Below are 27,297 nucleotides of genomic sequence, written 5' to 3' on the forward strand. Positions count from 1 at the left end.
TCCATTACTGGCACAAATGTTCTACAAATGCAATTGTAAAACAATTGATTGTCATGGTAGTTTGTGTAGGCCTCAGAGACTTTCACATAAAATAGAGAATTGATACATTTTCTTTAATTTTGTGTCAGGAAGCAACAAGACTCTCACTATATGCATGGGTGGCTTGAAAAATGCTGATATTTTTTGCAATTTAAACAGATGTATTCTGGAAAGTTCTAGGTCAACATAAATGGCTTTATGGTGTAGTCTTTCAACACCAGAGCCTACAAATACAGCAATAATCCCCCCCGACCAGACACTGAGGTTAGACTGGGTCACAGGGATGAGGGCTGCAAGCTAGCCTAGGGCTAAAAGAGAATTAATACCAACTAAAACAATCACGTAGGACTTAAAGATCAAAACTGTCTGGCCAGCATAATTTATTTTAAATAATTTGTTGAATGTAGCCCTCCTCTATCTTCATTTATAATGATTAAAGCTTTGCGTGTGGTCTGAGCACCATGGTACAACAGCTGCCACCTAAAACCCTTGTTCAGTACCACAAACACACACAAATAGAGACACACAAAGAGGTATCCTTTGGTGTTGTTCCACAAACAAACCACTTAGATACCAAAGATGCAAAATCCATACACAGATGACACATGCAAATGTTAAAATGTTGTCTTGAGTCAACAACGAGGCCAACTTTTGCATATACCTTTGTGTTACACTGAGTGTCACAGTGTGTGCATTGTATAGTTTAAGTAAAGTGAGCATGGGTGTGTGTAGTGTAAGCAACTGTATAGAGTGTGTATGTGGATTATGGATTACTCTCTGTAATCATCTTAAAGGCCAGTAGGACAAGACTAGTGGGCAGCATGGCCCTGATACACACACACAGGAAGGCAGAGCCCAGTGTGTGTTGTAAGGAATCAGAGCGGCCTGATTTATTATCATACACCACTTTACAACTCTGTCTTTATCTAACAGGTAGCGGGCTACTGAGCAAATGGTGCAATGCAGCACACACACTGCACACTAATGTCCTGGTTTACACAACTGTGACTCAAGATCTAAGCATGTGACAGAACATGTGGCAAATTTCAGAAGCGGTGCAAAAACACGTCTGTGTGAGTTGAAAATGTTTCAACTTGAATCTGCTTTATGAACATAAGGAGAGAAGAGAGGAAAATGAGAGAGAGTGAAGGGAAATAAACAGAAATAATTGGAGATCCTGTTGAGTTCTGAGATCAGTCAATGTGTCTAGCTAGCTTATTTCTAATTTTTGCATAGTTGGCACATTTTGGCTATTTGGGGGAAACAACACAGACTGCACAAATGGTCCCTGAGGTAAAATTTGAGAAAATTTGTTTCATTTTCTATCTGAGCACATTAAGACTGACTGAAGTCTCCACATCAAGACAATATTCCTCTACAGATGAAATTTGTTTTTCTGGATAAAGCATAGAAACCCATGCAGCTTAGGTCAATGTTGAGATAGAAAAACTGCAGTTTGACTCATACTGTGTGCTTCAAACACAACTGACACTGGAGAGTAATTAAAACAAATTGAACACATAAAATAGTCTCTGGTAAGATAAAAAGGGCAATAATGTCACAATAGTAGTGTTGTAAAGCTGTAAAATAGGACATAAATGACTGTGGAATCTGGAGACAGCTATCCCTGCTAATTCAAATGATGAAAAGAACATTCTGCATTCAAATGTTAAACAGTAAATCTACCACACTAAGCTGAGATTATTATCACATAAAATGAATTGTTCATTTGGGAAATAACAAAGCCATTTGCTATATAAATGATAACTCTGCCTTAAGTGATTTCTGGTTGTCTGCTTTTGCCCCTAAATTATGAAATATTTTACCTTTCACTATTATTCCATAAAAACTTTCTATTCAAACTTATATTCACTTGCATTCCTTAGCTGATGTTGTGATCTTTTGTTAGAGTTGAATGTTTTGTTAATCAGTTGTTACTTACTTGTGTTTGTTACTGTCCTGCCTATTATCTGTACTAAAGGAGTTAATTATGAAGAACTTTTTAAACTTTTTAGAGAGTAAACCTTTACTTGCTTACTTTGTGTTCTGTGCTGACATGAGTTTATCTGCACAGCACACCTCTGATTGAAGACATAGTCAAAATACTGTGTTGTTCTGTACTCTGAACTGAAGACATAATATAATAGTTTGATTAAAACAGGACTAACCTAAAAAAACCTTGAAAAAAGATTAAGAGAGACTAAGAGTGCATGGTGTAAGTGTCTATATACAGTAGTCTGGGTGTAGCACTCTGTAATTAACTTAAAGGAGATCAGCAGATCAGAAGAACTAGAGAAGATCACCATGTTCCTGCAGGGGGATTGAACTCTGGTCTTTCAATCTGGATGGAGACGCTTCATCCTGTGTACGTGAGTGTCTGCATGTGTGTGTCAGGTATTTGTCTTCTGGTTGGTTTTCCAGCTAATGATCATCAACAGGCCATCACACAACCTCCTGCATCTTTAAGTGTAACCAACTGGAAACTGTTTTTATCATGATGTAATGATATGGTGTAACTGTGATGAATGTCTGAAAACAACCATCATCTTTCAGTTATTTAGTTCCTGTGCATCATTAGATATGGTAGGAAACATTATGGAAAAATATACTTTGTGGTCAGAGCCCTGAGTTTAGCAACTGAAAGTGTTAGAGATGAATGGCATAAGACAGTGTTGGGTTGTTATCCTAAATTGCAAGTCTATTATACAACAAAGAAAAGCTTAGTAAAACACTCTATGCAGAGCAGCTGATAACTAAGCAACCAAATAAATGATGGGCTTGAAAGGTCGGTAAATACTGTATAATTGAAATGTCCTGGTTTCTAAATCCAGTCTGGGACCTTTGTCCCATGTCATACCTCCCTCTCAGTCCCATTTTGAAATCACTCAAGATTTTTTAAAACGATTATCTAATTAAAAATATAAAACACAGTAGTTATATCTCACCTGGCTGCAGGGCTGTCATCAGCGTGGGTGTGTTGTGGTGAGTCGGAGGAGGCAGGACCCTCCTCCCCGTCCTGAGGCAGCTCTTCACATTCTGCCTCACACTTGTCATCATCCAACAGCTCTGTGATCTGAAGACAGAAACATAAAAAGGACACAAAAGGTTAGAACTGAAAATGTCTTTGTTGAGATGAAAAACCAAAAACCGTCCAACCCTTATAGGACCGAATGTCATGGCCACAGTTACTACACATGGATTTCTTTAGGGGCATTTTTGGGGGATTGCTGCCAGAATTTTGCAATATGAATTTGGAGAAACAATGTAAAATGACTTTCATGTCACTTTATCCAACTTTAAACACTGCAATAAAATAAACATCCTTGAATATATTCTCTGTAATCACTTACATTCTGACTGTAAAAATTCATTTCACTGGTTAGAAAAACTACAAGGAGGACTTTTTAATGCTTTAGGTGAAGAGAATGTCTGATAAGCACAGGATTAGAAGCATATTTTAGAAATTTATGAGCCCCTCATTCATAATGACATTTAACAGTCTCAGAAGAAACTTCAGAGGAGGGAACAATAGTTTTTATTCCAGGTTTTTATTCCAAGAATTAACAAGAGTAAGGTGATCACACACCCAAAAGGTCATGGTTATTATAAAGATTTACTTTACTAATTTGGTACCAAAATTCCTTTACTGAGGAGATTTCTGAGATAAGGGTCCATCTAGAAAGCCTTTGGCAATTGATGCTGACCTTTTACATTTGCAGGGATTATGTAACATTACTATGCTACATCAATATCATCATAATAAAAAAAAATCTATTTAGTTTAGTTGAGAATTTTTAGTGTCTTGAGAAGAAATGATTAGAAAATATTTCTGGCTAAATAGATTCAGAGAAATTTGTTGATACTCTGTTATTGCACATACAAATATCCTATCATGTGCACACGTGTGTGCAAGATAGGAACAAGACATTACAGTTTGTTCCACAAGACATTTAAATATAGATGTAGCTAATGAGTAACACATTAGCACCACAGATACAGTGGAAAGGAGAGAGCAGGAGGAATTACAAAATAACACTTTCTTGAAAGGAGAGATGAAGGGGTGAGGGTGAAGAGTGGGTGAGAAAGAGAAGAGGGAGCAATGGAAGGGTCAGAGTAGGGCTTAGTGATATACTGTATCATTTTCATGTTGACTTAGCAATGTCCCCGTACATGAAAATCATATTACAAATTACGTAATAGGCAAGGTAGACCAACCATGATACACTGACAAAACCATTTTACTGCTGGATGTAAAATTAAAAATTGATATTACAGATATTACAATTATGCCATGACTAATATTCAAGGCAGCCTTGTCCTATAAACCGTCTCCAAGTAGCTACAACCAGGTACAGCTGCCTACAGCTCGATAATTCTGTGAATGCCTATATAATAAATTGACTTGACTCAATTCAACCCTTTTTGGATAACCGTGACCTGTTTGACTGAGAATCTTAACAGACATTTTCCCCTATGATATAATAATATAAAATGTTTTTGTGAAAAACATTTAGCATATTGAGAAAAGACAGCTAGCAAATGTCTAAAATGAATTTCTGCATTGACAGTAAAAACTTTGTAAAAAGATGATGAAATAAACCATCAGAAAAGAATTATTGATGACATAAAGACAACATTAGTAGGAGCTGATATAGTTTCTTTTTCTTTACAAATGGGAACATGACTGAATTATATATTATATTATATTATATATTTTTTTTTTTTATATATTATTATATATATTAAATATCTAATATTAACATAAATCATGATAAATAATACAAGAGACCCATAGTGCATTGTTATTTGATTTGATGTGATTTGTTATTTATTTCTGACCGTAAAAGAGCATGGGAAGAAGGGACGGAGAGAAGGGAATGAGAGGTAAATGCAGGAGAGAGGAAGGGAGGAGAGGAAATATGTAGACGGAAATAACTCATCATAATACAGATAGCTGACAGCAAGTGAACAAGTCTCACAAACAGAAATCCTTGAGCTGTAGTTTACCAATGATAAATAGCTCCTATGAGACTTTTTCAAATGTTTGTGTTATTTGTTTTGTAGTATCACCAGCAGAAACTACCTTACCATACCATAAACTCATGACAAAAGCTTTGTCATGTGCTGCCTCATGCACTGAGTACCAGTTTAAAGTTAACTGGGAAAAACCCTGCATGGGTGAAAAGGTCATGCACCAGATTTGTTAACAAGAGACTCTTTTTTTCCCCTTTCCATGTCACTCTGTTTATCCTCTCCTCCCCTCTACCCTATTCTACCCCTTTTTCATTTGCCTTTCTTCTCCACTTTCCTCCACAGCAGCCCCATCTGCTGCTGTCACTGAGTCGTCGCTATGGAAACATCCCTTTTCCAAGAGCTATGATTGGCTGTCAGGGAATTCTTGCATCGTCACATGTGCAGATCAGGGAGGATGACTCACAGGACTCCTCCATGTGTGTGTTTGTGTGTGTGTGTGTGTCCTATTTCGTATCTTTTTCTATTTGACCAGAACATTAAAAAGCTTCTCAATGTTCGACTTAGCAGAGAAAATGTTCTTTGTGTTGGTGTGCTGCTGAGCAAAACAAATCTTTGAGCGTAGGTGTCTGTAAAATGTTAACGAAATTCATAAATGATATGGAAAAGATGACAATGATTAATCACCACAACCTCGTTACCCACCTCACACAGTCCTTTTTCATTTAGTGTACATGAACAAAAAAAAACAAAACTGCACTCCAGTTCTGCTTTATTAACTCATCCTAGTGTTTTATATTTATATATTTAAACAGCTCCCTAGTAACATTTTAAGCCCCACATTTAGCATTTATAATAGGCATACAAACATTTAATCAACAGTTTCTAACTTTCAGTGTTCTTTGTGTGTAAAACTGTTCTAGATTAAATAGCCAAAATAAAAATCTGCAGGATCTGATCTACATTATCATCATTTAAATCCATTCATCGCTATTCACCTGTAATATGAATGAACGATACCATGAATATAACCTTGAACTATATAAAGAGCATATTCTGTCCGACATAATGAACAATGAAACATGAATGTATAACTGCCCCCTGAACTACAGGCATTCATTCAAATTGCATGAACAGAGCCGGGAATATGATCAAGGCTCTGCTGGGTAAGTTATCAGAAAGCCTTTGAGGTGACGTAAGAATATTAAGGATAAGAGTTTGTTAAATCTCCTGTCAGGATGACCTGGAATGGTCATTCATGAGACTGGAAATATTATCCCCTTACTTAAGACTGTGGAAAATGTTAATCACATTAAGTCACAAATCAGTGAGTTTTTTAAAAAAGAAGTTGCTCTGTGTTTCTGTGTATTATGCAGGCATTTTAGTTATCAAGTGCCAGTGTGCTTGTACATGTTTGACACATCTCTGCATGGTATGTGTGTATGTGTGTGCCAGAGTGGGTGAAAAAGACAGGACAGAAAATGCCCTGGAACAAAAGGTTGCGACCTTGGCTCTGGTTTAAGGGTCTAGTCCAGAGTCTAGGGATGGAAAACGGAGAAAACAACAAGCTTCAGTGGCATCATTTGTTTGGCTGCTGAACTGTTAGTGGGCCAAGAACACAGAACAATGACAACTGACTGGGACTGACATTACTGTGACCTAAATCTGCGGTTTTCAAGGCTCTTTTGTAGACCGCATTCATTCTGCTATGAGTTCAAGCAACATCAATATAGTGTACCACTTCACAACAATACAAGTTACTGGTTTATACAGGTTTGACCACAACTGAATAAGGGAAAAACAAGAATAAGACAAACTGTTTGTTCTCACTTTAAACATTTTCAGTGAGGACTTGTAGATTTCTCTAATTGTAGAGAGGAAGCTAATGTTGAATATTTCAAAATGGATTTTTTTTCATTCATCTTTTGACTGCTACTATGTTTGAGAATCATCTGAATGTTGACGAATGACTATTCAAGAGTTTTGTATGTATAGTTGGTGGATTCAATTTTGTATTTCCTTGGCTGAGGTCTTGTGGCCCAATTCTGTGCAAAATGGAAAAAACAGGAAAAGCATTGCCAGTTTTACAATCTAATCACCTGTGATAAAAAATGTTTTTCACTGACAGAAAGGACTATGGAAGTACAGGCTGATGCAGATAAGTTGACCTGCTGTAGTTTATGCATCATAAGCCTGTGTCAATATTATATTAAATCTATGTTTCAGAGCAAAACCTTTTAGTTATCAGTCAATCAGCCTGCCATCAACCACTTACTGACAATCACATCTGCTAATTAAGATGTCAATTATCCAGACATACTGTGTCTGGCTGATGGAGCGATGTCATTGAAAAAGCCTGCTTAAATAACAAACATGAGGACTGAATAAAAATACCAGGCTGTTCATCGATGAGAGAGAACAATCTGATCCTGTTCACATGTCTTGTTTTTGAGCTTGAGGAGACATCATGTTTTAAACTACAGGGTACTTGCAAAAACAGCAAGGCATCTACATGAGTGTTACTTGAGGAATATTCTGTCATCAAAATGAGCGTTTTAGTATTCAAGTGGTATAATTTGAGGACTAAAAAAAGCTCTTGTGTAAAGTTCCAAATTGCTCAATTCCTTCTCCTCTCAGTGTTTTCTTGCTCATCCTTGTCTGTGTGACTGTGTACTGTTTACTTGCAGCAGTACCACTGGAAATAAGTCCTCTGGCCTAACGTTCCTGCAGTGAGTGGGCTGTGTGATGTAGCTTTCATCCTAAGCTCCAAATGTGTTAGCAGCTGATTTACAAACATACATATTCTCTCTGACTACTCATAACATGCAATCAAAGTAAACACATCAACAGTCTAACTGTGTATTTGCTGAAGAAAAAACGTGTGTGCTAGGGTGTGTTCATATGTCCCCTTATAGAGATATCATACATCCCCCCAGCTGTCAAACTAGGCTATAACCTCCTCCTTAAATAGCTCCATGTCAATGAAGTTTCTCAATGTTCTAGGTCATGGTTATCCAAGAAGACCTGGTTGTAGATACTTGAACTACCTATAACCAGGTCCAGCGGCCCTCAATTCATCTCTTCTTGGATAAATCCAATTTAAATAGGTTATTGCTCAACAGCTTCTCACTGTGACACCGGATTATGTAAATCTATATACTCCAACCTATATGTTCTGCTGCTGAACACTGTGACATCCTCTGGTATTTGTAACATTAGTCCATTCACCCAGTTTTAATTAATGTCCATAGTCCAGAGTGCAGTTATACATTTGCTGTGGCTCCTGTAACATGGCTCAGCTCCAGAAGCACTTGACTAAGTTGGCACAGGCCAATGGTAATGGGGCACATCCTGATTCATTTATCTGCTAAGGTTAAACTAACAGCCCTGGAAAAATAAGGCTTTCATTAAGAGATTAATTAATGAATTAATCAGACAGACCACAGAAAGCAGACAACACTACGTCAGCAGGCTAGTGAAGCTGTCACTAAAGCCATTTTCAGACATGAAGTAAATAACATTGTTGGCTTTGTCTCTATTAAAGTGATGGCTTTTGGTCATTCAGACGCAGGTGGCGAGTACATAAACGTTTCTTATGGCTTTATTCAGACATGACAGGACATTTACAGAAAGAGCCACATGCCTGTGCGAAACTTGGCACCTGGTGTATGAGAGGAACAATAAACAGGGGTGAGTTGAAAAGCAATGAACTGAATTAAGAAAAACGATGCGTTTTAAAGCCTTTTTTGCACTTTTCTTGCAGTTGAACCCTTAATTAATGACCACTGTGAGCACAAGGGACACTAATCCTATTCTCGCAATAAATCCAGTTTATTTCTGTTAATTCCTAATTGCTGACATGCTATGTGTACAGTGTCATGCTCGACATTCAGCATGCATTTAATTTCATATTTCACCTTGCGCTTCTGTGTCTATACATTAATACAATGGCTTTCAGACCTCAGATTAATGCATCCTGGAAGTTCCACAGAAAACTTCCAAACTAATATTACAGTTGTTACTTTTACGTAAAAATGACTGCTAGGTTCTGAGTCAGATATGAGACTGACATGTAAAATTGTCATCACATTTATGTAACGAGGTGCACGTCTGAGAGGGGCTTAAGAAGCACAGATTCAGTGGCCAAATCAAATCAAGCCTACAAGCCAATGTTTTGTTTTCTCTCCAGCCAAGCCAACAGCAGCCCCAAAACATAATGATAATACCTTTTTAAGACAGGACAGTCTGCTCATTTTTCATGTTCACTACACACTTGTACTGTAGCTACATTTTGTAAGAGGTATAATTCAAAAGAGAACATGTTGCTTCATAATGCTACAGGATGTGGGTGATGATAACTGTGATGTGTTTTCTGCCTGGAGTGCAAACAAAGAAAATGAGTGCTGAGGACTCAAGACTTCCTCTCTGACAGTCCAGCCCCTGTGCCAAGCTTGTCCAAAAACATCATGGGCTATCTCAGCACTGAATGTGCAGAGATTATATTCTTATCTAAAACAAATAAGTACATGATTTTTCAAATTTTAGGTATTTTTCTCTGCTCTGTCCAGATACCCCAGCAGTGAAAAGCTTTTTCAGGCTCTGAATCAGAACAAACACACCCACTGGTATCATCATAGCAACAACAACAAGCCGCAGCACAGCTCCGCTCTCACCTAAACAATAATTCCACTGACTCTCCTTTTGCGAACAAACAAGCCAAAATCCAGCTTGGCACTTCACATTGTTCACTGATCCATGCTAGTCTCATTAGGTTTCAAAGTTATGCCCAAACATGCCACAAAACAGCAACTGTCTTCTTATTTCTCACTTCCTCCATCCTTCATGGGACTCTCTGTTAAGCTACGTTCCCATCCTTTACATTGTCACTTCTTATTATATTTGTCAATTTTCTCTGGAGTTTATTTGAATTGTTCTGACCTCTGTAAGGCATTTTTTTTAACTTACTCTTAAGCCTGATTTGAGATTTAACTCGAAGCATGAAGCATGTGTGTGTGTGGGAGATAATCCCCTTCATACACATTTGTTCACACAGAGAGCCATCCCCAGTGAAGCGCAGGGGCTGCAGGTGTGAGTTGCACGGTTACATCATCGGCAGCTTCTTTTCTTATCCCTTCCCTCCCTCGCCATCTCTGCCTTCATTTTTGTCTTCCTCTCCTCTCTGCACTCTCACCATTTCTGCCCCATCTTACTATCTGCTTTCTCTCTCTCTAGCCTCTCTAAACCACCCACTTTTTTTGCCCTCTCTCTTACATAAGACACTGAGATTGCTGCACAGATGATTTGTCTTTACAGATTTTTATCACCCGCTCTGTCTGCTTCTTCTTCTTCTTCTTCTTCTCCTTCCCTCATTCTGTCTCTGGGTAATGTTATATTTTCATTCATCTGACAGGCCAGCCAATAAAATTTACAATGTGAGACAGAGGGGAAAAACCGAGAAACATCAGGAAATTCAATTTGGAAAATAAAAAATGAAATTCAATGAGTTGCATGGAAGAAATTTCTACTTCAGCTTATTGTTGTACTGAGCTCAATTTCAATCTATTTAGCTTTCTTTTACAAGCCAGAGCTTTTGTAAGGGCTAAGATTTTTTCACAAATAAAGGAAGGATATGATAGATAATGACACTAAGGATTCATAATGACAAAGAAAGCAAAATTAAAGCAGTAGTGCAGTAAAGAACAAACCGAAATAGATTAAATAGATCAAAATTGTATAAAAAGGTATAAAAAGGGGGGAATTAGTGTAGAAGGAATAAAGCAGACAGTAATAAGTTTTGGAATAGTTGACCATTTGTAGATACTACAGTTTCTCTTTTTCTGACCACACTTTCACAATGACTATACCCTTTTACTTCAACATTTACATGTTATCATTACAGCGTCCCTGCTGTGTTGAACAATGTTAAGACAATCTTAAATGTGACAGGAATTACAGTAGAAAGGCAACATGAGATACCGGATCAAGAGTTATCTTGTAATTGTTATGTTTGTGCATATGTTATCATATAATAATACAATGTAATCAGGCCATGGTAAAGTTAAATGTTAACTATGCCACTCTTTGTTCTGTTGGCCTGATGGCGAGGTGCTGCTGGGTGACGGGGGAAATGCCTTTGAGTTTCTTTAGTCTGCCAGTCATGATCTGTGTGTACCACGTAGGTGTAAGACAACAACTGGAATGAGTAGGTGGACAAAGACAAAGAGTTTATTCAGTGCTCTGTGTGTTTGGGTGGGGTTTGGCTAGATTCTTCTTAAAAAATATTTTGCTGACAGAAGACATTTCTGTTCAGTAAAACTATGTACTGTACAACAATAGCTAGGGGACCTGAGTACAACTCAACAACATTACTTACCTTCCTATACAACAAAAGTTCTGTCTGACCCTCTGTAGCTAACCGATAATTCTCAATCTGGATGAAGTCACTGTGTTTTGTTTTACTGAAACAGATTTTTGTTTCAAGGTAGGATAGTCTCTGTCAATATGTACACTAAAAAAGACTGATCCTTTAATGGTGGTCTAAAAAATCTGAAGTTTAACAAATTCACAGACCAAATGATCAGTTCAGTAACACTACTGATTCATCTGTCAATTCGAAGAGATCTAAGAACTTTTTACACCACATTGCAGAGCTTTATCATACATCTCTCTCTGGTAAAACTCTTAAACCGGTCTTTTACCACAAAGCAGTTGTGAGTTTGCTGTGTATTGTTAACAGTCTAAAGGCCAAAATTTTCATCTTTCACTTTTTGTAGAAGGATTTGTCTGTTTTCCCTGCATGTCAGCCCAGAAGGAATTTCATCCCTGATCCTGGCAGAGTTAAATGCCACATTCTACTATTTGAGGAAGAAAAAAAGACCAAGAGAAGAAGACAAAGAGGATTTTCATGAATTACTTCTCTGTTAGGAATGTTGACAGTGTATTAATGTATTCATAACTGTTTTTTTCTAATATTGAGCAAAAAGCCTTCCAACAATGTCTAGATTATGGTTTGCTTGGGGGGGGGTATAACTACAAAGTCCTCCTTGGGTGGATGGAGGGGTAAACAAATAAACTTTTTTAATCCCAAAGGAGAAACTGAACCATTACAGCAGGAGGGAAAAGTGGATTTGTAGGTCAGAGAGACCAAATACTAAAATAAGGTGTAAGTTTAAAAAAGGCCAACCTCTATGTTTAATTCAGTTAAAAGACAAAAACATAAGCTTAAATTGTGTAAGTGTGCACTATTTTACCAGATATACAACCACATAGTAATTTACAGGATAAAACAGATGGAGAGAGAGGATGTAGCAGTTTGAAAGAGGAGATAAACAGTACCTGTTCATTAATGGAGCTGTAGTCGTTGGTAGTGGAGACATCATCGTCCTCTGAGTCAAACAGGCCCTCCTGGTTGTCTAACAGCTCTGCCAGGACTCTGCTCACAGACTCCTGGTCCCGAAGGTCCTCTCCTTCTGTTGATAGACTGCAGATGGAAGATGAGAGAAGAGTTGTGTTGGCTGTGCAATGCTTCCCAGGGGATGTTAAATAATTCCAGTAGCTGAATAAATTTATGAGAAAGTGCTTCAGTGTGTATGTTTATGCGTATGTCCAAACACATGTAAATCTTGTCAATCTGGATCATGGCAAAAATGTGTCAAATTCTATATTTTCCCAACACATGGCTCCTCAATGATCAGAATAAAATAAAGAGAGCATGGCTGTGCAGCTGTCACTTCAATCTGTGCTTTCATTAGTCGCAGTGTCACATGTAACGCTATTCTCCTGTTCCCCCTTTCTGATGAGATTCGAGGATATAGACCAATTTGCACTAGAGTGGTTTATTTCAAACGTATACCCTTGTTTTAATCCTGTATGTGACAACTTTACATGCAAAAATATGGATGCAAACAATACAAAAAACATAACAACCTGTCTGGATCTTACCCTTAGCTCACATGACCTGACACTTCAGATAAATTATTATATTAGTACAATGACCATGTTAATATCAATCATCAGACGGCCCTGCACAGGTATCTTACTGGAAGATGTCTGGTCCGAAGACGGCGGCCAGCGCCCCAACGTTCCAGCTCTCCTGCTGAAGTGATGCCACACTTGCCAGGAAGCGGCACAGGAAACGCAGCAGGCCGTAGTTCAGCTGAGGAAGCTGCTGCAGCAGGTACTTCAAGTTTCTGCACAGTTCCTCTTCATTGCTGTAATCTGGGGATGTTTAAAAATAGACCTCTGGTTATGATCACGTGTGACTGCAGTCAACATCTCTTACTCACAGTTATTACTGTAATTATTTTTTACTGCATTTTTTACTAGTTTATAATCGCCAATAGAACTGGTGCACTTTATACATGCTGCACTCAATGTTGCTATACAGCTCCTTTTCATTAAAGTACTTGGAGATACTCTGGAGTGAATTGTGGGTTATCAAGTTCTTTGTGTTCCTTCATGACCTTTACAACTGTTATTTAGAGAAAGTATGCAGACACAGTTAAGACTCAGAGAAAGGTGAAATGAACTGAAAGAGGAAATGGATTTTGTAATCCTTTATGTAGTGCAGAATGTAATAGAATGAGCGATGAATGACATGACATGGAGAGCCTGTAAAAACATCCCTACTGCTGTAATCTGCATGACAGCCATCATCATGACAAGGGGATTAGAGTAGATTATCTCTGATAGAGACAGATGCAAAAGAGGACAGGGCAAAAAGGAGACCCAAAAAGGGAACAGCACCAATGTGAAAGTGGGAGATTGGTAGGCATAATATGACATTGTCCATTAAAACTATATAATTCCATCTCTTAATTTAGAACTGGTGCACTTTATACATGCTGCACTTAATGTTGCTATACAGCTCCTTTTTTGACAATTCTCTGATTGTGGTCAGTACAATTAATGATATATTAATGATATATTCCAATAACCAGCAATTAATATAATTATGTTTTCCTTGCTTTTCCAAAATTTGCAAAAAGGCCGGTCTGAGCAACAGGGAGATAGAATTAACGCAACCTGAGACAGCAGAGTAAAAGAGATGGATAGTATAAAGCAAAGACAAGGACAGGGTCAAGGACAGTAACTGAACTTCAAAATCGCAGACATACAAACACACACGCTATTCAGATACTTGAAAAGAGTTTGTTTTAGCCAGTTTATGCTTCATTTAGTAATCTGACCACTGCACTTTGTATTCACAGCTAAGATAACCAACATCTGCCTCCATGGCCACAGTCATAACAGGTTAACAAAATGTAAAATCAACTTGGAAGAAATCCAGAAATGGCTGACAATAGTGTGTGTTTCATAACTATGGTCGCCTCTCTTTTTGTGCCTTGATATTACACAAGCTTAGGCACTTACAGTACATTTGACCACCAAAACCATCAAGCTCCACACTCGGTTTCAGGAGGAAGAGAAAAAAGTACAAAAGGGTTGATAAAGATAAATGTACAAAATAACCTCCAAAAAGAGAGAGAGAGAATGGATAAAAAGAGAAAAGAAAAAAGAGAAAGATGGTGGGGTGAGTGAGTGAAGAAAAGTGTATAAGAAGTCCCTGTCACACACCTTGGTGTAGCTGTAGTATGTGCCCCTGTATCTCTGTTGGTATAACGGGCTCAGGAAGCTCCTGCAGGAAGAGTCGGAGCAAACTGACTGCTGATGCCAGGTCAGCCTCCTTCTCTAGCTCCACCTCCTCACCGCTGTCGTAGCGCTGACGCAGCCAATCCACACGCTCTGCGTTGCCATTAACCAGGAAGAGCCCCTCCAGGTCCAGATGACCTGATGACACATAGAGGAATAATTACTGTTGGTCATTTATTAATATTTGGACTACTGACTTAGTTACCCTAAATAAAGATGTACTGGTTATTATATATTGTCTATATTTTAATATATTCTGTGCTTGGTTTGGTCATTGAGTCAGCATCTTTGTATGTTAACTACCAAAGCTGTGAATGAGTATGGTTTTTGAAATTTTTATAACATCTGATGAGCACAGAACTGGAGTCTGCATCTGAATGTTTTCTGTAAACTGACATTAATGTACCAAAGTGATTCACATCATCACTGGGAAGATAACCTCATCAAAGCCCTGCTTTGTTAACAAGCCACCTGCATTTATCTTTTAATCTCTAAGTAGAAGGTTTGGTTGTAGCTGGGGTTTAACATTAATACCAGGCAACTGCTCGCTGCTAAGAAAATGCCTTGAGAAACAAGAAAATTAAAGGCACTTTGCAACATTTTTCTGTGCTTGTCCTGGACACATTTGTGCATATATAAATGTAGTCATTAGCTGAGTGAAAATACAGGGACTGGATCCTCTGATTGATGCTGCCTCATAAAACCTGCTGGCCTGGCCGGACCTGAGCTTTCCTCCCAAATGCCTTTACCAATTAGAGTGAAAAACTAATGATGCATTCAGTCGCTCATCATCATTTTGTTTGTCACCAGGTCTATCACCAGGAATTTGCCCTCCTATGGCCATGGAGTGTTTTATTATGATATCAGATACAGCAGGAACTCTGACATTTCATTTTGGATTATGATGAACACCTGGCAAATATACACAAATTAATGGTAAATATTAACATGGTGAATACAACAGAGCCATATGATATTTCTAAACTTGGGAGTAAAAATTACTTGGACTCAGGGAAATAAACGACTCTGACATGTAAGAGATTGTGGGAAAATGAAGGCTGCAGAGGATAAACCAGCTGAGTTCTCCAACTTTGGGCAACAGGCAGCTGCATTTCCTTGTAACGTTTAGAAGAATCTCTGAAACAGTAATGGATCTTATTACTTTTGTTGTTATAACGTTTTTGATCTAGAAATGCAGATGCAGAACGATCCAGACTCTGCACTTGTGCACTGCTTACATAAGGTCAGTGTGAGAACAGAAGTACAAGGAGCTGTGTGTCAGTGTGTGTACACAGATGCAGACAACAGATGCATATGCGTATGCGGGCTCCTCCGTTATCTGTATGAAAAAATAGAAGCATGACCACATGATTCCCATTATTCCCAAATGTGACAACATCACTGAGTGTTTGTGATGAATAGGATAAACCAATGGCATCAGTAAGTCATGCCAGGGCTTGAACCAGTTCTATAACATTTTTTAATTATCACCTTTATCCTCCTTTGCATAACAAGCCGTTTGCCTTGAATAAAGTTAGGTTTATATTGAATAATGTGTTGTCACATTAATGCTTCTTCTGCATTGGTAGGAAATGTTTTCTGTAGCAAGGGCAAAATCTGCTAGGCTGCAAAGTAAAAACAGTGGCTGTAAAAATGCAGATTGGCCTGTTTGGTTATATTTTGAGTTGTAGAGTAAAACAGATGACCAGTAGAGCCTAAAGGGTTTGGTATGTTTCAACAAACAAACAAGTTTGTCCCTTGAGTGCCTAAAAGAAAAAATATTACACCTGTTCCAAAAGGCCACACTCAAAGGTTGAGCAAAACCCCGCTGTAATAGAAAGAGTGAGATGCAATGAACTGTACAAAAGGGCACAACAAAACACAATTTCAAAGTTCTCCTCAAAGGCTTTCACAGTGTTGCACTTGGTTGTTCAAAAAAACAAAAAATAATGGAGGCAGTTGCGTGAAGAAAGAAAAAAACAGCTTGAGAATTAATGGTCTGCATAAAATTACTGTGTGAGGGTAGTGTGCTTGTCAAATTCTTGTTTTTGGAAAGTTTAAAGAATTTTTTCCTATGCTGACAAGCTCTTTGTTTGAAGCATACTGACACTTTAAACAGGACTAGGTTGATTTGTTTTAGGTTGTTTTCTCTCCATTCCAACCCAGTGCTGTCACTTGTTGCTAATCCTGTCACACTGTCAGTAATTACTTGTCACAATGACTACCTAAAGAATCTGGGTGGTATAAACACAATAAGCAATCTGGGTGGTATAAACACAATAAGCAATGCTTCAAGATGTGGTAATGTTGTGACTGCCTGGTGACACCTCCTAAATCCTGTTCACTCCCTAATTTCTCATCCGTTAACACAACAGATAACACAATGTTTTAGTCCAACTGTTCCCCAGGAGTCCTGTGGGACTAGCCTACATGCGGAACAGCAAATAGTGACACCAGGATTACACTTGTGACTATAACGACATAACTGCAGTCAATCAGTGACAAATAGAATACCTTTTCACATCACAATGTCATGCAGTGTGTGATCAGTGATGTAACACAACGAAATACCTGCCAAAGCATTCGGTCCCTGTTCAAACAGTGTAGGGAATTTAATCTGTCACAGATGCCACGGCTTTGGTCTGACACAACTTTCAATTTTCCATGTCTGTAATACTTCAAATTACTTTTTCCCTCATATTTTCTACTAAAAACCTCAAGCATCACACACAAATTAACTAAGAGAGATTAAGGCCTTTTCACTGGCTGAATAACTTCTGGACTGGCAGCACCGCTCTAATTAATGCACCAGCAGAGCCTAGGAGGATTAAAGACTTATTACATAACCTCATGGTTGAGCAGCCTCCAGGTCAAACAAACCACCAACCTGCTTCACTGGTCACTTGAGGGGACTTGAGGCAAAGCCACCTTCCAAGTTAAAAAAAACCCTCCAGTGACTTGACAGGTTTTACAAGAAAATGTCTTTTTTTGTGACTGACAGCGCTCACTGCACAATGGCAGACTCAAAGAGTAAATTAGAAAGGGAAGCTTTTTCTTTTGTTAACTTGTCACTGTAGATAAGTGTTCGAAGTCCTTTCTTGATGCATTGATTAGTTTTCACAACCTTGGGACCAAATGCATATACAACGCACTTGTATTACTTTCTAAACAATACAATAATGTCCCGTTTGTCCAGGGTCCAGTTGACCTACCTTGTAAGCTTTAAATCTGAACATTAATTACATATTGATCTTTAGCATGCCTCCCTTTATTTAGTAATTCCTGCAAATCATTTATTGACTTTTCATAATTTTCCTGTATTTTATGGGGGGCATTTTTATAGCTATTGCTTCCACTGTGAGACAGAAAGTAAATCAGTTTTACAAATGGATCTCTATGTGCTATGCATTTTTTTCTAATATGAGATCTACAGTAATTCAGACCAGAGATAATGACATTTGGTGAAACAAGTTAAACTAATATAAATGACTCAAATTTTTTGCACAAAGAGGATTGACTGGGTCAGTGTCTGGGTAAGAGCTATATAAGCTATGCAACACTACAAAACTCACAGTGTTATGTTGTCAGTACCATTACCAGCCAAATGCAGATAAACTCTGGATCTGGTTTGCTAGTTTCTAAAGCTCAAATTTGGCTGGTGATCTAGTCAAATCACCATTTTTATCCCTCTCATCCCTCAGAGCAAGACGTCTGAAACCACTAACCTGCACTTATAAAGAAAATGACATAAGACTGACATTCCCACTCTGTGAGGCGTGAAGAGAAATATTTCAGGGTGGGGGTGGGTGGCTAGGAAAGGTCCAGGGCCAATGCTTTGGTAGGTTCCTTGCTCCACTGTTAAGCTCTTTTGTTTTCACAAGTGGATCTGCAGTTGACAGAAGGGTTATGTAATGAAGGTGGAAGTGGACCATAGAGCTGTCTGCTGGGGCATTCAGAGTTCATCTTATCACATAAACAGGATCTCCACTAACAACATATTTTAGTTTATCGTGATGCAAGAGCAGTCATGGCAGGTCAACAGCAGCAGTGTGAATTTGGGAGACTGAAACATCATAGAGGGCAATCAGATGTAACTGAGTATGCACTCGAAAATGATGAGTGGGCCACAAATAGTGGAATTGAAACTATAAATGCACAAAGGTGCAACAGCAGTAGGTTGAAATCAGGAGCAGCACTTTTATTCCTGTTTTGTAATTTCAATTTTCAATTTTAAGTCTTGTGAAATGCCACTATAGCTCTAATTTCATGAAACACAATCTGTGTTAATATTATTCAGTAAGTTAAACTAAGGGTAAATACAGGTTACTGTTAGCCTCTTGAGAGAAAAGAAACTAGTCAATATACAGATGCCTTGTTAAACCATGAATGTGAATAAGTAAATCAAACAAAAATGGTGTTTCAATCACCATGAATTAATGTATATTTTCTGCTACAGTAAAGTATGTTATTCAGTTACCATTTTCCATTAGAACACGATACTTCCTTTATTAATGATTCATCGGTTATGTTTAAAATGCAGCAAAGAGGACGATTATAAAACTCAATAGACTCAAACACATTTAGCCAAATAACTACAAACAAATGCATCACCATAAATATGTGGGTGTGTATGAGTCATGAATATGCTGCATTAAAGCACCCATTTTATTGATTTGTAAGACATTTAAATGTACTGAAATTGTTGCATTAGCCTCATCAACAATGACTGATACCCAGATATTTTAGATTTGTGAATCCTGATGTTATGGTCGTGACAGATTAAAACAAAGATTGTTTGCACAAGTGAGAGAAAAAAGCATATTAATGAATGGTTATATATATTTTGTACTGTGTGTATGCACTGTATGTGTGTGTGTCCATCACTCACCGTGCTCCTCAATGTAGTCGACAATGTGTTTCACCAGTGCAGGAACCTCGTGGCCACTGATTGTGTGTGTGCGTGACACCTCCTCCAATGGAACGCCAAATACCCGTGTGGTGCTGGCTGAGCTCCCGCCCTCATTGCCTGGCAACAGAGACACGCTCTTCCTCATGGCCTCCTCCTCCTCCTCCTCACCACAAACCCGCCAAGACCTCACGTCTTCGGAGAAAGAAAAGCAGAAAAAAGAGTGAGATTGGAGGATTTACAAAATAAGAGCGCTTGTGAAGAATGCAGTCAAGCATAAAACATGAATTTTCAGCTTCACTCACGCTGCAATCCAAAAAGCAGAGAAAACACAATCATCAAGATGGATAGCGACATCCAAGGAGATGACAAAAACAAAGATTAAGGTGCACCAGCCAACTCTCTACCTCTGCTGTTCACAAACAAATAAAACCCTCTAATGTATAGGAGTGGTTGGTTTTACTCATTGTTACAAGTTTGTGAACCTCCCCTTCTGTCATCTAGCTGAGATAGAAGAGGGGGAGGAGGAGGAGGAGTGGGAGGGGAAAGGGAAGAAAAGGCAGCAACAATAGGACAGTGACCTGCAGATGCATTTACACTTTTTTACTTTAGGAGAAAGAAGAACAAGTGGAGGAGGAGGAAGAGAGCGTGAGTAAATAAAACATCCAGTTCTGCAGATGGAAATTCCTTGTTGTTGAGAGGTCAGAGAAGAATGGCCAGACTGGTTCGAGCTGACAGAACAGTTATGGTAACTCTTTAGTCTTTACAAATTACGCAAGCAGAAAAGCATCTCAGAATGCACAACCCTGAGGCAGATGAGCTAAACAACAGAGGACCACATCACTAAAGCTGCAGTGGGAACATGTTCACCAACACTGGACAGGACTAGAAGACCAGAAAAATGTAGCCTGGTTTGTTCAATCTGGATTTCTGCTGATGCACTCAGCTGGCAGGGTCAGAATTTACCACAGCTGATAAGTATTGTTTTGTTGCCAAGTATTGTTGCATGTGCATCCTTTTGTGTCCACAATGATGTCCACAATGTCCAGCATGATAATGCACCATGTCACAAAGTAAAATCGGTCTCAAAATGGTTTCATGAACATGACAACGAGTTCACTATACTTCAGTGGCCTCCCCAGTTAAAAAATTGTGAGTCTGGACCAAAAACATACATGTATGTATCCTAGGGATCCTAGGTGGTCAAAGTTATTTTGCAAAATATGGCCTCAGGTTTTAAGAAAAAATGATTAAGAAATTGGAGGAGAGGAAGATGAAGAGAGGGACATGTTTAAGGTTTAGATAAAGGTGGTGCGGCTGTCAGACAGAGAGTGTGAAGCAGGTGTCCAGTCTATGCTAAAGTAGCACACCTGGCTCCCCCCCCTCTATAAAGGAGTGTAGCATCAAAGACTTATAACTACTTGTTCCCATGGGGGATTGTTTTGAATTACATAAACATGATTCAGTGTGGGCGAATGTCTTTTTTTTTTACACTTGTCCAGTTGTCTGTTACATAATCATGATTTAAAGGTCATTATCATTAAATTTATTCCCCATTCCTCCAGCATTTGTCATGGCCTGTGTTATCATCACTTCTTAGTTCCCATGCAAAGGAGAGGCTGTCAGTGGCTGAGTCTAAAAATGGAATGACAATCTATGCAAAACAAGCAAAGGGAAGCAAGAAACAAACATGTCTTTTCCAAGTTTGACTTTGACGATGGTCGGTTGGTGAGTAATCTGAATGCAAACAGTGGCAGATGGTGTCCAGTCCACTCATCGAGGGAGGAGGAACATCACCAAATGTTTATCAGAAAATTTCGTCTGAGTTTGTTTCAATTCAATTCGCCCTACAGTATATTTTAAAAGGCACTGATCTACAAAGATATTCAATTGTTACCATAATAACAACAGGAATGCATTTTAGGTACACTGACCTGTGATATCTTATAAATGTTTTTTTTTCCTAATTTCAGTTTCAAAGTCAAAACATTACTTTTTTTTTTCAAAAGTAAGATTATAATAACAGACACAAAAACACACACAGAGACAGACAGACAAACACACACAGTGTAATAAAAGGCTATTGGACTGGATTTTTCTGCTAAAAACCAAGCTTTACTTGTTTGCAGTAGTCAGTTGTTTACTCCTCCTCTCAATCTCTAATAACCAGTTTAAAACCAGTTTGTTGTCATATTTATGGTCAGCTTGTTACAGAACATGTCATGACAAGACATGTCAGATAGTAAGGATTTTTTTTCACATTAGATTTTAGTAGGATAGTTGTCTACATCAGCGTGCAGGTATGGTTTATTTTGGAGATGTGTTTATGTTCAGTTGATCAGCTTGTGGAGTGTTTTGCACAACCATGGGAGAACTAATGTGCTGAGTTTAGTGTTAAGAGGCCATGGATGTACTGAGTGTGTTGCTGGTGGCGATTCTCATTTCAGGTTTTAAGAAGAGATTTTTTTTTAGCCAGTGTCTCTTGATTTTAGTGGCTGCAATAACAGTGGCTCCTAAGGTAACTTGTAGCTTATTAATGTTAATTATCTGAGTTAGCCAAAGGACAAAATGAAATTCTAGGCTGTTTTGTTGTCAAGATCATGTGCTCTCTGTATGCCTTAGTCTGTACTATTTAAGCACACAAGATGATCAGATGCCATCTGATCAACATCAACTGCGATGTTTTGCTGTTCATAAAGGCCAACAGTGTGGTGGTGACATCTTAAGATAAATGACCTAGCATGTGTCATAGAATAGATTAACCCAGATTACATTAACAGCAGTGTGTGTGTACTCACCGTGTAGCAGTGAAAGTGTGTCCTATCCTCTCCTCCCCTGGCCAGTGAACCACTGAACCATCTATGGCTGCTTCAGGTTGTGGCAGAAGATGAGCCGGTAGTTCCTCATTGACGGACCGCTAATCCCTCTTGCAGGATTCCCTTGTAGCTACACTGAGGAAAGACAGAGAGGAAAGTAAAGAGGAGGGAGGAATAAAGAAAAAGTCAGAGAAAAGAAATGGGTGAGGGCGGAGACAGAGTTGAAGAGAGAGAAAAAGAAAGAATGTGTTAGGTAACAATGTATGTTGATAAATATCTAATTTGCAACTTTCTATTATAATATAATGCAAAAGTGTCTAAAGCTACACACTGTGTAGAGCTTTTAAATTTGCTGTTCTCATAACCTGTTGTCAAATGTTTGCTAGGACAAATATTATGCACAAGACGAGTTGCATGTTACCTTTGCATTGAGCAGTGATACAAACTTTACAACTTACATCAACATAAAATATATGAAATGGGTCATGCCAACGCAAACATTAGCTGCAGTATAATGTGGGCACCACAGATAATTACTTCCACACCATCTGGGCATACCAGCAAGTTCACTTCTTTCACACAAAAGTCACTCAGAAACTTTCCTCCAGCTTGGACAACAGAATAGCTGACAGGCTATTTGAGCAGCTACTTACAGAAAATCAAATGTCAATAGAACGTCCAGGAAAGAAGACGCTACAGTACAGGCCATGCTGTTTGAATGCCAGATCTCAGGAAACTAAACTTCTTACATACCACTGCAGTGAATGCTTTTAAATATACAATTACACAAATGGGATTCACATTAATCTAATAGAATTAAAATTAATAATGTTAAAACATTAATGCAAAAAGACTGCTTTTGCCTCTTTCTTATAACAGTTACAGACACAAGGACAACATTCAGCTAACCCATAGTCAAAGTGGTTAATTAGAAGCAACTGCAACACAAGGAATTAATGCAATGAACTGAACAAATGCTTACTAAACCACATGCAAAAAACTTTTTTCACAAATCGGATGCAGGCGCCCAGTGTAACACAAAACATGGGCAAATGATGTAACTACAAAGAAAATCATGTGAATTCAACCTTTTTATTCTGACATCACATAGTTATAGTAAAACATGATTCAGTAGCTGGTCCAACAGTGACTGACCACAGGAAAACAACCTGACAGGGACACACAACATTACGTCAGCCTAAAATTTGTATAAGAATCAAACCAAATGTGTTGCCTTTTCATGTTTAAGTGTCTCCTTTGGGAAGTTCAGAAAAGCTAAAGCCAGTTACATTCACAAACATTGGCTCTTATCTTCTAATTTAGCATTTTAGGTGCTAAAGAACTAAATTTCTCCTGTTTTTTTCTGCACTCCCCCTCCCATCTTTCTGTCTCATTTCTATGCCTCTTTTCACCTTCATTTTGCATCCTTCTTCTTTCCCCTTTTATTTCTATCCCTTGCTTCCTCTCTAATCCCATCTTCTTACTTCAAGGCTTGAGAAGTCAGGTTGTCCAAGAGTCAGCTGGAGGACTGAACACAGTAATTAAACTAACACAGGATAGGCTAGAAAGCTGTGTGTTAGTGTGTGTGTGTGTGTGTGTGTGTGTGTGTGTGTGCGTGCGTGTGTTCCCTACTTGTCTGTGCATGTCCATGTGAGGTAAACTGTCACTGAGTATGTAGGCGTGTGTGCTTGTTAATTTCTACCACTTCATTGCATGAGAGTGTGTGCATACATGTCTTAACGTTGCTATACATGTGAATGTGTGTGTGTGGTTAATGAAGCTGTCAAGAGTGAAAATGAGGCTGATGCTCAAAGCAGACAAGACATCTGAGACAAAAACAACTTAACTAACCAGTATGAGCACTCATGTGTGTTTGTGAATATGTCTGTGTGTGTGATAATAGTGTATGTGAGATACAAAGGGTGGATTTGTGTTAGTTTGTGTGTCCAAGTGTGCATGAAGAGAGAAACTGTCCTTTGAGGCTGTCCCTGTCGACTTTGCAGGTCTATGTGGGAATATGTGGTAAAATATTAACAACACAGTTCTACTTTTGAGAGGAGCCAGGAGGACACTGAAAAATACAAGAGATGGACAATGCAACAGAAACTGAAGGCGACGGAGGAAGATAGAAAAATAAATTTGCTAGAGACATGAAATTAGTTCAGTTTAATTCCTAAATATCAGGTCATTTTTATCTTAAGTAATTTAAAAATGTAGAGTGCTAAAAATTAAATGTGTTTTTTTGTGTTACATCACTGTCAACTCCAATTTCCTTTTCCTTTTTTAATATATCATTTATACATATGATAAGGGATTCAAACAGATTTGGTTTCAATAGGGGGATAGTCAGAAATGCTATCCATTTCCTATTCCATCTACAGTATTTTGATTTCACATTTGTCCAAAAACACAGTGCTTAATAATGCTCAATGACACATCAGTTTGTACTGTTCAATGCAAATCTGAGCACATTTTTTCCAAGAGTGACTTGTCTAAATTACTGTTTTAATTTAAAAATGTCCATTTCATCCATGTTAACAATAATGACATAATGTTTTAGCCTTTTTAGGCCATTTCTGCAACACAAATTATTAATCAATTATTAATTTGGTCTATTTCCTGAACATTCTCTCATTTTTGCTTTTCTGCCAGAATACACTCTGTCCCTGTTACTCCCTCTTTTTCCTTTACCCTTTCATTCATTCTGTTGCATGTTACACAAGCCATCCGACCTACTTAGGCTGTCTGCATCACCTCTACGTCAAGAGGAGCAGAGGAGTAGAGATGAGCAGACTCAACACTTAGGAAACACATTGAGCTAAGAAATGATTTGTTCCTTAACTTCCCCTGCTCAGTATTTTCAAAGGAAACTTTGCTCTAACCTGTTAGAAGAATCTAACTTTATAGAGAGAATTAGATCACTGAGTCATACCAGTACCCAAGGCTCCTCAAACAATGTTCAATCAGCTAATTTGGAGTAAGTAATGGATCAGATTAAATTCTAGCCAATAACAAGCACTTTTTAAAACTGTTCTGGTAACTACTACATGGAAATAAAACACGGTGCCATAGTATGAAAGCTGTAAACACCCAAACCTGCAGTCTATGCAATGCCTCAAACATTTTAACCATTTTAGGTACGAAGGAAAAGCAAGAAGCTGAATCATTAACTATTCGTTTTAATGAAAATGAACGAGAGTGAAATCCACACTCGTGACAGATGGACTGACTAAGCCCTTACACTAAAATTAACTTCAGCTTTTAACTTTTTTTGGTTAATATTAAACCTAAATCCTTGCCATGACCTTTTAAGTACACTAAATGTTATTACTGGTTTTGTGGGACAGTGCTGATTCAGAGTTACAACTTTAGTGGAAGCTATGTTCCTCTAGCTGTCAGCAGATCTCATTCTGTTCCAAATGCTCTTTAAAACAGGTTATTTTATCAGGAAAATCATAAAGGGGCAGTCAGACATTTATAGCCAACTGTTTTTTAGATTACATTACATTGGTATAATGGTTATGTAATGTGTTACATGTTCCATGCAGCTTCATGCATCCAAGGCTTCTAAATTCATACATCTTTATAATGGATAGCTCCGTAGAGGACTGAAGCCCCATCAGTGTTAGTGTAACGCTGCAGCCAGAGCTACAAGGAACAAAAAACAGAGAGAGAAAGACAGAGAGAAAGTCATTTAATCTTTCTAAAGCTCAGGCAGAATCAAGGTGAACTGCCTTAAATGGCCCTGGCCGGCTCTCCTCCTCATTATTTTGGCCAAATCAAAAGTAAGAGTCAGAGTAAGCTTGTCTTTGCTTACACCTGCTACAAGCTACTTTGTGAGGTTTTCCTTCCATAAAGTTTAGGTTTGTTCAAATTCAACCTATAACGCTGTGTGACTCATTGCAACACACAATATGGCAGGAGTAGGCAGGAAAGTCCCCGTTCTGCCAACATGGAGGAAGCTTTCACTTAAACCGAGTCACAGCATCACAGTATTTAATCAGCATGGTAATGACCAGAGCTTTTTTGGGGGGATGATTCACCTTCAACTGGACTAGAAAATAATGAATGTAACTTATAGCTTCATTTTTATCATTATGATATTGTTTTTCACTCTTACTGAACTCTAATTCAGCTCCAGTGCTTTGTATTTGCTGCTGGCTAGAAAAATCCAACTTAATTTTCAGGTTTTTTCCTTTACTTAATATCAGTAAACCTGGGATTTAGGAGTGTTATGTTTGCTCACAAAGATTGCAGAGTCCTGTAAAAGGCATTCTTTAGCCTCTATTCTTTCCAAAACCAACTGAACTGGCGCTGCTAGGGTGTAAGCCTCTTTAAAAGCTAGAGAAAATCCTGCTATTGGAGCCAAAATTCTTGTATTAGGTCAGGGCCCTGATGATTGGAACAAACAAGGTAAAACAAACCAGACTGCATAATGATTATTACTCTCAACAATTTGAGTTCTTAAGTGGCACAAGTACCACAGCGCATACACCTTTTAAGCAAGGGTGTCCCTGCTGCTGTACGGCTCAACACATCTGAGCTTTATCAGACAGATGAGGACAATGACACCCGGAGATTAGTGAACCTAATGTTCCCAAACCAGTGCCTCGTCTGACACGAAAACTGACCCTTAAAGGCCTCTGTAGTGAGGATTTGGTCGGTAATGGAACAGTCTAGAATGGCTGTGTCTGTGTTTCCTTCTGTCTGTCTGTGCGTCTTAATCCCAGATATCATGCCCGACAATGTCCTGCTCAACAATGAGGAGCATTGTTGGGAGGGAAAACAGAGAAAGTTAAGACGGGGAACGAGAAAAGTAAAGAAAACATGAATGAAAACTCGAGGACCAGAAGGAAAAGGGACAGCAGGGAATATGAGAACAACACAGAGTACAATAGTACACAAAGGGAGACA

General features: G+C 38.4%; 1 protein-coding gene across 1 annotated transcript in view; it reads right to left on the reverse strand.

Moving 5' to 3' along the window:
- The window catches only part of fam13b (family with sequence similarity 13 member B), a 71,848-nt gene that overhangs the window by 31,604 nt on the left and 12,947 nt on the right, over positions 1–27,297 (reverse strand). Inside the window, exons 2-7 of the mRNA XM_018693702.2 lie at positions 22,366–22,518; positions 19,550–19,762; positions 14,587–14,799; positions 13,050–13,227; positions 12,346–12,490; positions 2,985–3,112 (exon numbers count right to left, since the gene is read on the reverse strand). Of these exons, the coding sequence (XP_018549218.1) occupies positions 2,985–3,112; positions 12,346–12,490; positions 13,050–13,227; positions 14,587–14,799; positions 19,550–19,715 (830 nt within the window). The 5' untranslated portion in view covers positions 19,716–19,762; positions 22,366–22,518. The remainder of the gene's footprint in view (positions 1–2,984; positions 3,113–12,345; positions 12,491–13,049; positions 13,228–14,586; positions 14,800–19,549; positions 19,763–22,365; positions 22,519–27,297) is intronic.

The sequence above is a fragment of the Lates calcarifer genome, linkage group LG8, assembly GCF_001640805.2.
Source record: "Lates calcarifer isolate ASB-BC8 linkage group LG8, TLL_Latcal_v3, whole genome shotgun sequence".
In the NCBI taxonomy this organism is placed as follows: domain Eukaryota; kingdom Metazoa; phylum Chordata; class Actinopteri; family Centropomidae; genus Lates; species Lates calcarifer.